At 45.1% G+C, this 15,817-nt stretch overlaps 2 protein-coding genes across 2 annotated transcripts in view; one reads left to right on the top strand and one right to left on the bottom strand.

Moving 5' to 3' along the window:
• The window catches only part of arrb1 (arrestin, beta 1), a 114,918-nt gene that overhangs the window by 67,388 nt on the left and 31,713 nt on the right, over nt 1-15,817 (bottom strand). The gene's annotated exons all lie outside the window — the stretch shown is intronic.
• tmem167b (transmembrane protein 167B) lies at nt 1,657-2,414 on the top strand. Its single transcript, XM_068032951.1, is given in 2 exon segments — nt 1,657-2,006; nt 2,008-2,414. Coding segments are annotated over 2 exon segments (402 nt in total). The 3' UTR covers nt 2,060-2,414.

Genomic DNA, 15,817 nt, shown 5'->3' with positions numbered 1-15,817 from the left:
AAAAAATGATTAAAATGGAAAATACCTCGTTTAACTGGGTTGAACTGTATGTATATTATATGAAATGTTCAATTAATAGTGCAGCAATGCTGCATGAAAAATTAATGGCGCCATAATCAAATTTTATGCCTCGCAGCCTAACTGAAACCATTAAAAAAACAGCCGTGGACTGTAATCTTTAGTTTAAAATGTCTAAATCTCATGATGACTGAACTTCAGCAAAGTATGGTTAACCCTTGAAAGTAAGGCCTTTTTTGAACTGGAGTGCTTACTACCCTTGCTTTCGTTCACTTCGACTGTCCAGTTTAGGGAAGAAATAGATGGGCACTGCGATTGAAGACAATCGTCTCCATGCTATCTTCAGCCAGTGAAATGGAAATCGATTTACAGGTTTAACAAGCCGGACAATGAGTCTTAAACTGCACTGAGCCAATCATTGCTAGAGGCAGAGCTGGAGAATTGGCAAGCACAAGGGTGCACAGTCTTTTTCTCATGTTCTCCACTGCTGATATATGTGGACAGATGTAATTTTCTCAGCACATATTGGTAATGGTGAATTTTAAAAATGACCCCTCGCCCCCGTCCCAGAATTAATCTTCCTCCTCTGTTTTCATCACATGTCTTCAATCTCCTACATCCTTTTCTGCTCAGCACTGGATCTTATTAAATAAAAAAAAAGAAGATTCTGGAAATACTCATCAGGTCTGGGGGGCATCTGTAGAGAGGAATTTTGAAATTGTGCCCTGCACACCCAAGTTTAGGTCATTAATATATATCAAGAAAAGCAGGGGTCCCAACACCGACCCCTGGGGAACCCCCGCTATATAACTTCCTCCAGTCCAATAAACCACATTCACAACTACTCTGTTTCCTGTCACTCAGCCATTTTCGTATCCATGCTGTCACTGCCCCGTTTATTCCATGGGCTCTAATTTTGCTGACAATGTGGCACTTAATCAAATGCCTTTTGGAAGTCCAAGTCCACTGCATTACCCTCATCTACCCTCTCTGTTACCTCATCAAAAAACTCAATCACCTTAATTAAGCACGATTTGTCCTTAACAAGTCCGTACTGGTTTTCTGTAATTAATCCACATTTGTCAAACTGACTAATAATTTTGTCCCAAATTATCGTTTCTGAAAGCTTTTCCACCACTGAGGTTGAACTGACTGGCCTGTAGTTTCAGGGCTTATCCTTATACCGTTTTTTGAACAAGGATGTAGCGTTTGCAATTCTCCAGTCCTCTGGCACCATCCCTGTATGTAAGGAGGATTGGAAGATTATGGCCAGTGCCTCTGCAATTTCCACCCTTACTTCCCTAAGTATCTTGAACTGCACTGAGCCAATCATTGTTAGAGGCGGAACTGGAGAATTGGCAAGTATCTGGTCCTGGTAACTTACTTCAAGTACAACCAGCCTATCTAATACTTCCTCTTTATCAATTGTTAGCTCAATCAGTGTCTGAATCTCTCACCATGACTTGGACACCATCTACTTCCTTGGTAAAAACAGACGCAAAGTGCTCATTTAGTACCTCAGCCATGGCCCCTGCCTCCATGCATAAAACCCCTTTTAGGTCACTAATAGGTCCCACTCTTCCTTTTACTAACCTTTTACCATTTATGAGCCTATAGAAGACTTTTAGATTCCCTTTCATGTTAGCAGACGCAGGGTGTTGTGGCTTTACGTTACTGAACGGGCAATCTGGAGATTGTGACCCCAATAAACCGAAGGAACCCATCACACATCGCAATAAACCATTCGGGTGGGGTTTGGAGGCGCCAGTGGGAGCCGTTTGTCTCTGGCCTGAAGGGTTTCGCACGGGGTCCAAGCTCGTGCTTGCGATATATTCTTTCGATGGCCTCCTGGTTTTTGGCTTGCTTTTTATATGCACCTGTGCATTCCTAAAGAAAGTTCCACGACTAAATAAATGGTTACTTTCCGAAAAGAATGGGGTATGGGGTGTATTCTACAAAGCTGTAGTAATAGGAACAAGGCTTCATGCCAGTTGCATTGTCTTGCCTTGTCATGGGTGTTTATGTTTTGTTTATTAAATGACACCAGCAATCCAAGCTTGATGAAGAACCTAAGAGGAACAATATATTTAGCAAAACCATTCAACCAGGATAAAGATCAGATAATGGTTCCTTTCTGTACAAGGACTGAACACTATACTGTTTACCCCTCTCATGCTAACCTGGAGGTGCTTGGAAGAAACACCGACCAATGGAAAAGTAAACTGCTGGTGTATACATGGTCCATATTAAATCTATCCCTTAATTCCAAGCTGTTTGTTTCCAGCAAATCTTCTGTTCCACTTGAAAACAATATCATGAAAGACTAGTCAGACAATTAGACAAGATCTTTGACTATTGCAACTTTGAAGGAGTATTTATGTGGGTCAGTAATCATTGACTATTTTTTGCTTTTTTTGAATTGAAACAATAACCCTGAAGTAATCATTTACAGAGGTTTCTTCTTCAATTTCTGAATTTAATAAATATACAAGAAGTTTATATTTTTTTTAAAAAAGGAAATTTTGTTTTGGTTTATTTTATCTGAGATGATGAGGTTGTTGTATATTGGTCCAGTTGAGTATGTTTGCTTCTGTCTTCCTAAAATGATGTGTACTATAGCTCAATAACAAATGTAATGCTTTATTCATAATTTAGGGTGGTGTGGTAAAGTTGAGAAAGTGGGATACTTAACCAGAATATTAATGATTTTAAGTCATTTTTGGATAACTAACCAATTGGAATCTGTAAAGTGACTGATTATAGCAACAATGAGGATGCCCAACCTGCCTTAAAATGGTTCATAACTTGGAGCACAGTGACTGCATTGGTTTTTTTTGCCCTATGGTTACTGATATTTATGGTAGTCAATTTGTTGGACATTTCGTAATTCAGATTTCCTGTTCTTTCCCTCGACATTGAAGCTGCAGTATATATCCCTGGAAAATGTTATCGGCACTTCAAGGAATTATCATAATTTTGGATGGAAATACAATATTAAATAAAATCAATAAGAAGAAATTTTTGAGTTACAAAAAGGGAAAGTGGGTGGTCAAGTGGGTACGCCCACTAAAAGCTGAAACTGGAGATATTGTCATTAATAATGGGGAAATGGCAGACTTTGCCTCAGTATTTACAGTTGAAAAGGAGGATAACTTGCCGGAAGTCCCGAAAAAATTAATAGCCGATAGGGGACAGGGACTTAATACAATTAACGTAAGTAAAATATCAGTAACAGTGAAATTAATGGAACTAAAGAGTGAGAAATCCCCAGGACCTGACGGTTTCCATCCAAGGCTGTTAAAGGAAGTAGGGGAGCACATTGTAGATGCCCTAACTATAGTCTTTCAGAGTTCCCTAGATTCAGAAGTAGTCCCTCTGGATTGGAAAGTTGCACATGTCACTCCACTTTTTAAGAAGGGTGAAAGGGGGAACCAAAGAAATTACAGACCAGTTCCCCTGACACCTGTGGTGGGCAAGTTGCTGGAGTCTATAATCAAGGACAGGGTGACTGAACACCTAGAAAAATTTCAGTTAATCAGGGACAGCCTGCATGGATTCATGATGGGAAGGTCATGCCTGGCAAATCTCATTGAGTTTTTTGAAGAGGTGACTAAGGTAGTGGACAGGGGAATGTCTATGGATGTTATTTATATGGACTTCCAGAAGGCATTTGATAAAGTCCCACATAAGAGACTGTTAACTAAGGTAGAAGCCCATGGAGTTGAGGGCAAATTATTGACATGGTTAGGAAGTTGGTTGAGTGGTAGGCGACAGAGAGTGGGGATAATGGGTAAGTACTCCGATTGGCAGGATGTGACTAGTGGTGTCCCGCAGGGATCTGTGTTGGGGCCTCAATTATTCACATTATTCATTAACGTCTTGGATGATGGCATAGTAAGTCATATATCCAAATTTGCTGATGATACAAAGTTAGGCGGCATTGTAGACAGTCTAGATGATAGCATAAAATTGCAAAGAGATATTGACAGACTAGGTGAGTGGGAAAAACTGCGGCAGATGGATTTCAATGTGGCAAAGTGTGGGATTATCCATTTTGGACCAAAAAAGGATAGAGCAGGGTACTTTCTAAATGGGAAGAGGTTAAGTACAGTGGATGTCCAAAGAGACTTGAGGGTTCAGGTGCATAAAATGCCACAAGCAAGTGCAGAAAATAATCAAAAAGGCTAATGGAATGCTAGCCTTTATATCTAGAGGATTGGAGTATAAAGACACAGAGGTTATGCTGCAGCTGTACAAAACCCTGGTTAGACCCCGCTTGGAGTACTGTGAGCAGTTCTGGGCACCACACCATAGGAAGGGTATATTGGTCTTGGAGGGAGTGCAATGTAGGTTTACAAGAATGATACCTGGACTACAGGGGTTAAGTTACGAGGAGAGATTGCACAAATTAGGCCTGTTTGCGCTAGAATTTAGAAGGTTAAGGGGTGATCTGATCGAAGTCTTCAAGATATTAACAGGAAAAGACAGGCTAGATAAAGATAAACTATTTCCACTGGTTGGAGATTCTAAAACTAGGGGTCGTAGTCCAAAAATTAGGACCAGACCGTTCAGGAGAGATGTTAGGAAGCACTTCTTCACGCAAAGGATGGTAGAGGTTTGGAACTCTCTCCCACAAACAGCAGTTGAAGCTAGAACAGTTGTTAATTTTAAATCTGAGATAGATTTTTGTTAAGCAAAGATATTAAGGGATATGGGCCAAAGGCAGGTCTATGGAGTTAGGCCGCAGATCAGCCACGATCTCATTGAATGGTGGGACAGGCTCGAGGGGCTGAATGGCCTACTCCTGTTCCTATCTTCCTATGTTCCTATAAACCACAGGAACCCATCACACACCCAATAAACTACAGGAACCCATCGCGCACCCCAATAAACCACAGAAACCCATCGCACACCCCAATAAACTACAGGAACCCATCACACACCCCAATAAACCACAGGAACCCATCACACACCCCAATAAACCACAGGAACCCATCACACACCCCAGTAAACCACAGGAACCCATCACACACCCCAGTAACCCACAGGAACCCATCACATACCCCAATAAACCACAGGAACCCATTGCACACCCCAATAAACCACAGGAACCCATCGCACACCCCAATAAACCACAGGAACTCATCGCACACCCCAATAAACCACAGGAACCCATCACACACCCCAATAAACTACAAGAACCCATCACACACCTCAATAAACTACAAGAACCCATCACACACCCCAATAAACCACAGGAACCCATAACACACCCCAATAAACCACAGGAACCCATCACACACCCCAATAAACCACAGGAACCCATCACACACCCCAATAAACTACAGGAACACATCACACACCCCAATAAACCACAGGAACCCATCACACACCCCAATAAACCACAGGAACACATCACACACCCCAATAAACCACAGGAACCCATCACACACCCCAATAAACTACAGGAACACATCACACACCCCAATAAACCACAGGAACCCATCACACACCCCAATAAACCACAGGAAGCCTTCACACACCCCAATAAACCACAGGAACCCATCAGACACCCCAATAAACCACAGGAACCCATCACACATCCCTCTAACTCTTTTCATAGATTTATTCCCCATTAAAAAGTTATTTTTCACTGGTTGAATAATCAATAACTTTTGGTCTGAAGCTCTTAATTTTGCACGTCCTTGAAAGATTCAGATACTATCAGGCAATCCCATTAACTTCTGACCAATTTCTCCATTTCTGCAAATACTAACCACAGTTAAATTTTGATTTCATTATTGATCATTGAGGTTGCTCCTGGGACCCAGATCCCGACAAACTGTACTCTGTCAGGTCCCAAATCTCAGTGTTTTTCACTGGCTCTATTTCCTCACTTCTGCTTCTCAGTGCATGTTACCGTGCTAACTTAATTTCCTTCAGGCACCATCATCTCTGCAGTGCAACCTTTCAACAAGCACTTAAAGTCATGACAACAATCACGCTGAAACCCATCACTCAGTCATTTGAGGAGATTAGTGATGGGTCAAGGCACATTAACAGCGATTTTCAAACTATTCTGTGTAGAACACCCTGCAAAAACTGATACATTCCCGAGGGCACGCGTGCAAATACAGTTACACTCCAGGTGGTGGAGAGGGGGTGGGGGGGGAGGGTGAAATCCCTGTAAATTTCAATACACTCCCGAAAGGGGAATCCCTGTAAATAATGATACACTCCTGAGGGGGAATCCCTTTAAATACTGATACACCCACAAGAGGGAATCCCTGTAAATAATGTTATGACTGTGGCGGGTGCAATGCACTGTCATTTCAGTCCCGTCACTCCACAGGCTGCAGCATACTATTAAGCTTTCACACCCAATCAGAAAATGGCCAAATTAAACACTCTAGTAACCCCAAAATGAAACAGACCAAACCAGGTATCTTTAGACAACAATAAATTAACTATTTATTTTAAAAACTAAATCTTAAACACCATTAAGATAAATCCATGTCTAAAGACCTTATAACTTCTTATTTTAACCTAACTCCCCCATTTACACACACATAGTCAAAAACTATGCACAAAGCACGGTTTTGTGACGGGTAGGTCGTGCCTCACAAACCTTATTGAGTTTTTCGAGAAGGTGACCAAACAGGTGGATGAGGGTAAAGCAGTGGATGTGGTGTATATGGATTTCAGTAAGGCATTTGATAAGGTTCCCCATGGTAGGCTATTGCAGAAAATACGGAAGTATGGGGTTGAAGGTGATTTAGAGCTTTGGATCAGAAATTGGCTAGCTGAAAGAAGACAGAGGGTGGTGGTTGATGGTAAATGTTCATCCTGGAGTATAGTTTCCAGTGGTGTACCGCAAGGATCTGTTTTGGGGCCACTGCTGTTTGTCATTTTTATAAATGACCTGGAAGAGGGTGTAGAAGGGTGGGTTAGTAAATTTGCGGATGACACCAAGGTCGGTGGAGTTGTGGATAGTGCCGAAGGATGTTGTAGGGTACAGAGGGACATAGATAGGCTGCAGAGCTGGGCTGAGAGATGGCAAATGGAGTTTAATGCGGATAAGTGCGAGGTTATTCACTTTGGAAGGAGTAACAGGAATGCAGAGTACTGGGCTAATGGGAAGATTCTTGGTAGTGTAGATGAACAGAGAGATCTTGGTGTCCAGGTACATAAATCCCTGAAGGTTGCTACCCAGGTTAATAGGGCTGTTAAGAAGGCATATGGTGTGTTAGCTTTTATTAGTAGGGGCATTGAGTTTCGGAGCCACGAGGTCATGCTGCAGCTGTACAAAATTCTGGTGAGACCGCACCTGGAGTATTGCGTGCAGTTCTGGTCACCGCATTATAGGAAGGATGTGGAAGCTTTGGAAAGGGTGCAGAGGAGATTTACTAGGATGTTTCCTGGTATGGAGGGAAGGTCTTACGGGGAAAGGCTGAGGGACTTGAGGTTGTTTTCGTTGGAGAGAAGGAGGAGGAGAGGTGACTTAATAGAGACATATAAGATAATCAGAGGGTTGGATATGGTGGATAGTGAGAGTCTTTTTCCTCGGATGGTGATGGCAAACACGAGGGGACATAGCTTTAAGTTGAGGGGTGATAGATATAGGACAGATGTCAGAGGTAGTTTCTTTACTCAGAGAGTAGTAGGGGCGTGGAACGCCCTGCCTGCAACAGTAGTAGACTCGCCAACTTTAAGGGCATTTAAGTGGTCATTGGATAGACATATGGATGAAAATGGAATAGTGTAGGTCAGATGGTTTCACAGGTCGGCGCAACATCGAGGGCCGAAGGGCCTGTACTGCGCTGTAATGTTCTAATTCTAATTCTAATTTCTTGAAAAAGAAAAGCTTTTCTTCTTTACTCAGGAGTTAACTTGGCTTGTGGCTCCTTGTAGAATATTTTCTGAGAGAGAATAAAACAGTTCCTTTCTTCGGTACGCCACGCTGGAAAGTCTCTCAGAACTAACTGGTTTCAGCCGGTTTCTGCCAGTTCCGCACACATTCAAAGTGGAAACATCATACCATGTGACCTCTTTCTCTCTCTCCTGCTGTTGCCCATGGTAACAAAAATGCAGTTGCTGCACACTGTGTCTTAGAACGTTCTCTCCCTTAAAGGTGCACTGTTTTTAACAGAGTCTTTTTTTTAATCCCGAGGGAGAAAAATAATTACAGGTCCGTGATAATAGAGAGACACTCCCGAGGGGAAATCCCTATAAATATTGATACACCCCTGAGGGAGAATCCCTGTAAATATTGATACATCCCCCAAGTCAGAATCCCTGTAAATGTTGATACACTCCTGAGGGAGAATACCTGCAAATAATGATACACAACAGGGGGAAATCCCTGTAAATATGGAGACAATCTCATGGGGAATGCCACCAAATATTGATAAGCACCCTAGGGGGAATCCTTGTAAATATTAATGCAATCCTGATGGGCGGTGGGAAGTTCTTGAAAATAGTAATACACTCATGAGTGAGGGTGTAATGAACTTTCCAGTGGGAAATGTCTGTAAATAATGATAAATCCTCAAGAAACAAACCCTGCTAATATTGATGGAATGACAAAAGGAAATCCCTGCAGCAAAGGACACAACCACAAGGGGTATCCCACCAAATATTGATACATATCCTGCAAATATTAATGCAAAGTTGAGGGATTTTCCATGAAAATATTGATACAATCTAGTGGGAGAATCCCCGTAAAATTTAGTACACTCCCAGATGTGCCACCTCTCACAAATTCATTGCAAGAGATGCTGTTTCAAAGTAAAACTGAACCTCACTCGTGAGAGGAAAAGAAAGATTTGCATTTCTATAACATCTTTCACGACCACAGGACATCGCAAAGTGCTTTCCAGACAATGAAGCACTTTCGAAGTGTGATCACTGTTGTCATGTAGGAAATGCAACAGCCAATTTTCACACAGCAAGCTCCCACAAATAGCAATGTGATAATGACCAGGTCATCTGTTTTTTTGTTAGCAAATTCTGCTACCTTGGGCTCACGGTGACAGACAATCTGTCCCTTGATGCAGCGCTCAATACATACATAGGGAAAGCAGCTGCCGCCTTAGGCCGACTTCTGAAACGCGCAATGGATAACACCAAGCTGACCCTTAAGACCAAGCTGATGGTTTATAAGGCCTGTGTTCTCAGCACCTTGCTGTATGACTGTGAAACATGGGCAACTTACAACTCCCAGGAAAAGAAGCTGCAGTATAGAGTCATAGAGTTATACAGCACAGAAACAGGCCCTTCGGCCCATCGTGTCTGTGCCGGCCATCAAGCACCTATCTATTCTCATCCTATATTCCTGCACTTGGCCCATAGCCTTGTATGCTATGGCGTTTCAAGTGCTCATCTAAATACTTCTTAAATGCTGTGAGGGTTCCTGCCTCCACCACCTCTTCAGGCAGTGTGTTCCAGATTCCAACTGCCCTCTGGGTGAAAATGTTTTTCCTCAAATCCCCTCTAAACCTCCTGCCCCTTACCTTAAATCTATGCCCCCTGGTTAGTGACACCTCTGCTAAGAGAAAAAGTTTCTTCCTATCTATCCTATCAATGTCCCTCATAATTTTGTATCCCTCAATCAGGTCCCCCCTCAGCCTTCTCCGCTCTAACGAAAACAACCCTAGCCTTTTCAGTCTCTCTTCATAGCTGAAATGCTTCAGTCCAGGCAACATCCTGGTGAATCTCCTCTGCACCCTCTCCAGTGCTATCACATCCTTCCTATAGTGTGGTGACCAGAACTGTACACAATACTCCAGCTGTGGCCTAACTAGCGTTTTATGCAGCTCCATCATAACCTCCCTGCTCTTATATTCTATGCCTCGGCTAATAAAGGCAAGTATCCCATATGCCTTCCTAACCACCTTATCTACCTGTGCTGCTGCCTTCAGTGATCTATGGACAAGTACATGAAGGTCCCTCTGCCCCTCTGTACTTCCTAGGGTCCTACCATCCATTGTATATTCCCTTGCCTTGTTAGTCCTCCCAAAATGCATCACCACACACTCCTCAGGATTAAATTCTATTTGTCACTGCTCTGCCTATCTTATCAGCCCATCTATATCATCCTGTAATCGAAGGCTTTCCTCCTCACTATTTACAACACCACCAATTTTCATGTCATCTGCGAACCTATTGACCATACCTTCTATATTTACATCTAAATCATTAATGTACACTACAAACAGCAAGGGTCCCAGCACCGATCCCTGTAGTACACCACTGGTCACAGGCTTCCACTCGCAAAAACAACCCTTGACAATCACCCTCTGCCTCCTGCCACTAAGCTAAATTTGGATCCAATTTGCCAAATTGCCCTGGATCCCATGGGCTCTTACCTTCTTAACCAATCTCCCATGTGGGACCTTATCAAAAGCCTTACTGAAGTCCATGTAGACTACATCAACTGCTTTACCCTCATCTACACATTTTGTCACCTTCTCAAAAAATTCTATCAAATTTGTTAAACACGATCCCCCCTGACAAAGCCATGCTGTATATCCTGGCAGGACAAAATCACAAATGTGGCCGTCCTCTCAAAGGCAGATCTCCCAAGTTGGCACTAATCAAACAGAGGCAGCTTCGGTGGATTGGGCACGTCTGCAGGATGGAAGACAGTCTCACGCCCAAGGACCTTCTGTTTGGTGAGGTATCCGGGGCCTGACGACCAGTGGGGCGCCCAAAGCTCCGCTTCAAGGATGCTTGCAAATGTGACATGAAGGCCCTAAATATTGACTATCACACCTGGGAGTCACTAGTTGGTGAAAGAGGGAAATGGTGACACATCCTGTGGACTGGTGTGCACTACCACGATGACCGGTTGCTACAGCAGCTTGGCAACAGGCGCCAACATCAAAAACAACAACTCACAGCATCACTTGGCAGCTTCACGTGAAACACTTGTGGCAGAAGCTGCCTGTCAAGGATTGGCCTTCACAGCCATCAGCAAAGGTGCACCAAGAGAAGACACCCCCACCGAAATGGATTGTTTTGCTGCGTGTCCATCATCTTTCATAGATGGAAGGATGCCAACCAATCCATTTTTTTGAGATGTTGATTGAGGGATAAATATTGTTCAGGATACCGGGAGAAATCCCCTGCTCTTCTTCAATATAGAGCCATGGGATCTTTTACATCCACTTGAGAGGGCAGACAGGGGCCTTGGCTGAGTATCTCATTAGAAAAGCAGCACCACTGAGAATGTAGCGCTCCCTCAGTACTGGCACTGGGAGTGTCAGCCTGGATTTGGTGCTCAGGTACTGAAGTGGGACTTAAACCCACAACTGCCTAACTCAGAGGTCAGAGTGCTACCCACTGAGCCACAGCTGACATACACCTCATGTACCTTGGTATTTTTGAAAGGCAGGTTTGAAATGTGCCTTTTGCTACATCCTGCTCCGCCTCCGGAACTTTCTCAGCTCGGGCCCTATGGAACGACCTGAAGAGGTGACATAACTCCAAATCTAATAACAAACTGCCTGGGCCCGATCTCCATTTTTGATTTCATATGTATTTTTGAAATTTTTATTCATTTTCTTGTTTTCTACCCCTGCTCCCACAACCTTTTAAAATTGTTTGTAGTTATAGAATCATAGAATGGTTACAACACAGGAGGAGGCCATTCGACCCCTCGTGTCTGTGTCAGCTCTCAACAAGAGCAACTCATCTAGTCCCACACCCGTCTTCTCCCCAAAGCCCTGCAAATTTTCTCTCTTCAGATTATTATCCAATTCCCTTTCAAAAGCCACAATTGAATCTGCCTCCACCATACTCTCAGGCAGTGCATTCCAGATCCTAAACACTCGCTGTTTGTGGGAGCTTGCTGTGCACAAATTGGCTGCCACATTTCCTGTATTACAATAGTGACCACACTTCAAAAGTACTTCATCGACTGGTAAAGCATTTTGGGAGATCCTGTGGTTGTGAAAGGCGCTTATATAAATGCAAGTCTTTCTTTCTTTCTTCAGTCTTGCAATGTAACATGATCTCAGTCCTTCTCCAGCACTGGTGATGTTGTGGCTGTAGATAATAAAGCAAAGCAGAAAGCGCTAATTCACCTGAGAATTGACTGGCGGGAAGCAGAAATGCTGAGTGCAGCTTCTTGCTGACAATCCAGGGAGAGTGGTCCCTGTGATTTGTTTTAATTAGCTCTTTGTTTCAGTGACGAATATTGCATTTTCCCTAGCTGGGATTGAGGGATATGGGGAGATAGTAGGTGGGTGGGTGGGGATTGAGTGATATGGGGAGATAGTAGGTGGGTGGGTGGGGATTGAGGGATATGGGGAGATAGTAGGTGGGTGGGTGGGGATTGAGGGATATGGGGAGATAGTAGTTGGGTGGGTGGGGATTGAGGGATATGGGGAGATAGTAGTTGGGTGGGTGGGGATTGAGGGATATGGGGAGATAGTAGTTGGGTGGGTGGGGATTGAGTGATATGGGGAGATAGTAGGTGGGTGGGTGGGGATTGAGGGATATGGGGAGATAGTAGGTGGGTGGGTGGGGATTGAGTGATATGGGGAGATAGTAGGTGGGTGGGTGGGGATTGAGGGATATGGGGAGATAGTAGGTGGGTGGGTGGGGATTGAGGGATATGGGGAGATAGTAGTTGGGTGGGTGGGGATTGAGGGATATGGGGAGATAGTAGGTGGGTGGGTGGGGATTGAGTGATATGGGGAGATAGTAGGTGGGTGGGTGGGGATTGAGGGATATGGGGAGATAGTAGGTGGGTGGGTGGGGATTGAGGGATATGGGGAGATAGTAGTTGGGTGGGTGGGGATTGAGTGATATGGGGAGATAGTAGTTGGGTGGGTGGGGATTGAGTGATATGGGGAGATAGTAGGTGGGTGGGTGGGGATTGAGTGATATGGGGAGATAGTAGGTGGGTGGGTGGGGATTGAGGGATATGGGGAGATAGTAGGTGGGTGGGGTAGGGGGATATGGCCTAGTAAGTCACCCAATAAGGTGAATCCGGCCTTGCTAGTGACACTCAAATACCAAGAGTGAATAAATAAGACAATAAAAGCACAAAAAACCTACCGAACTCACGGAAAGATTTACATCCATGCAGTACCTGATCAGATCTCTCTGGGAGATTGCAAAGTGCTTCTAACACAAGGTTGGAAGCACTGTGATGCACAGCATGATCCCACAAACATCTGTGAGATGAACCGAAGCAATTTTACGGTGTTGATTGGGGGAACAAAGCCACGACCCCATTAATAGTTGAAAGTTCACTGTCAACAGACAACGTGCAAGATTCCGCCAACAGTATGGGAGCTCGAGGAACCTCCCTTTATAAAGCTCCTGGCGATAACAACAACTTGTATTTATATAGCACCTTTAATGCAGTAAAAGTAGATATAGGACAGATGTTAGAGGTAGTTTCTTTACTCGGAGAGTAGTAGGGGCGTTGAACGCCCTGCCTGCAACAGTAGTAGACTCGCCAACTTTAAGGGCATTTAAGTGGTCATTGGATAGACATATGGATGAAAATGGAATAGTGTAGGTCAGATGGTTTCACAGGTCAGCGCAACATCGAGGGCCGAAGGGCCTGTACTGCGCAGTAATGTTCTAAAAAAAACGTCCCAAGGTGTTTTGCAGGAGCATTTTCAAACAAAGTTCGACATCGAGCCACATCGAGGGATATTAGGGCAGGCGACCAAAAGCTCGGTCAAGGAGGTAGGTTTTAAGAGCATCTTAAAGGAGGAAAGGGTTAGGGTTAGGGAGGGAATTCCAGAGTTTCGGGAATTGGCAGCTGAAGGCACGACTGCCACTGGTGCAGCAAAGGAAGTGAGAAATGCACAAGAGGCTGCAATTGGAGGAGTGCAGAGATCTTGGAAGGTTGTGGGGCTGGAGGAGGTGACAGAGATAGAGTGGGGTGAGGGGCTGGAGGAGGCTACAGAGATAGGGAGGGGTGTAGGGGGTTGGAAGAGGCTACAGAGATAGGGAGGATTGAGGGGCTGGAGAAGGTTACAGAGATAGGGAGGAATGAGGGGCCGGAGGAGGTTACAGAGATAGGGAGAATTGAGGGGCTGGAGGAGGTTACAGAGATAGGGAGGATTGAAGAGCTGGAGGAGGTTACAGAGATAGGGAGAGGTGAAGGGCAGGAGGGGGTTACAGAGATAGGGAGGGGTGAGGGGCTGGAGAAGGTTACAGAGATAGGGAGGGGTGAGGGGCTGGAGAAGGTTACAGAGATAGGAGGGGTGAGGGGCTGGAAGGGGTTACAGAGATAGGGAGGGGTGAGGCCATGGGAGGATTTGAAAACAAGGATGAGTATTTTGAACATGAGACGGCTCTTTGAAGTGAGCTGGGGAAGGTTAATGTCCATCTGCGTAGACATGATCAGAATTTAACATTTAATCCAAAAGATGACATCTCTAACCACTTCTTCAGTGTTGGAGTGAAGTGTCAGCCTGGATGGGATTTTTGAAGCTTTGTCGTGAGGGCTTGAGGCCATGGTTATCTGACCTAGCACTGGGGGAGCTGTTAACTGTAGCAGCACATGCCGACATTTGCAAATGATTAAATAACCACTTGTGTGCAGCATTGGGGCTGGATTTAGCGGAGTCTGCGGGGCTCCCAGTGCTGTGGTGGGACCCCGCCTCGGCTATCCCGAGGCCCCCCCCACCACCGGCTCTATTTAATGGCACCCGGGCAATTAACAGTCAGGCGCTGGGACCCCTGTCCCTTTAAGGATGGGAATCCCGCCTCCAAGAGCTGCCAGCCAATCAGAGGGGCGGCAGCTCAGTAGTATCGACAGCGCCACTGAGAGTGGTGGTCACTGCCATTACTGCAGGAGGCCTGCGACCCAGGCCCAGCGCTGGAGACCCCAAGAAAGTGCGGCGGGGTCACTGGGGCCAGTCTGACAGGAGTATGGGTGTTCAGGGAGGTGGGTTGTTTTCCTCTGGGGCTACGGGCCACAGGTTTCCCACAAAGGAGGGCTTCCCCCCTCAAACCCCCAACCCCCCCCCCACAAAGCATGCAGGGAGGTTGCCTCGTTCTACTGGCTTGATTCCAGTGGTGGCACGAAGTGATTTTCAGTGGCTAATATTAGACCTCTTAAAGACTTCAATTGGCCTCTGGGTAGGAAGATCATTGCCAGTCTTTCCCGCCCCCGACTTAATTGTGGTGTGACGGGGAGGTGACGGACACTCCGCGCCCCGCCTCCTGCTGCAATTCTTTGGGGCCCCCTCCCCACCTCCTACCCCATCTCCGGGGACCCCATTAAATCCAGCCCTTGATGTGCAGTCAGCTGTGGCTTCGTGGGTAGCACTGTCACCTCTAGGTCAGAAGACCATGGGGTCAAGTCCCACCGCAGAGACCTGAGCACAAAATCTAGGTTGACACTTCAGTGCAGTACTGAGGGAGTGCTGCACTGTTGCAAGTGCTGTCTTTCAGATGAGACCAAGTTCCTATCTGCCCTCTCATTGCTATTTAAAAGAACAGCGGACAAGCTTTCCCCAGTGACCTACTTAATATTTGTTCCTCAGCAAGGTCACAGTTGGTCATATATCTCATCGTAGCTTGTGGGAGCTTGCTGTGTGCAGATTGGCTGCTGTGTTTCCTACATTACAACATGACCACACTCAATTGGCTGTAAGATGCTTTGGGACATGCTGAGGTTGTGAAAGGCGCTATATAAATGCAAGTTCTTCCTCTCTTTTCAAGGAACTGTATGCTGGAGATCAGCGGAGAATTTTGTGCGGAGAAAGGAGGGCACGGCCTGAACAAAGTTGTTGTGCAAACCTTACAAAGACACAGTGAAACCAGA

Source organism: Heterodontus francisci, chromosome 6 (genome assembly GCF_036365525.1).
Source record: "Heterodontus francisci isolate sHetFra1 chromosome 6, sHetFra1.hap1, whole genome shotgun sequence".
Lineage (NCBI taxonomy): Eukaryota > Metazoa > Chordata > Chondrichthyes > Heterodontiformes > Heterodontidae > Heterodontus > Heterodontus francisci.
The sequence above is the reverse complement of the archived record's forward strand: the minus strand, read 5'-3'. Positions and strand labels throughout refer to the sequence as shown.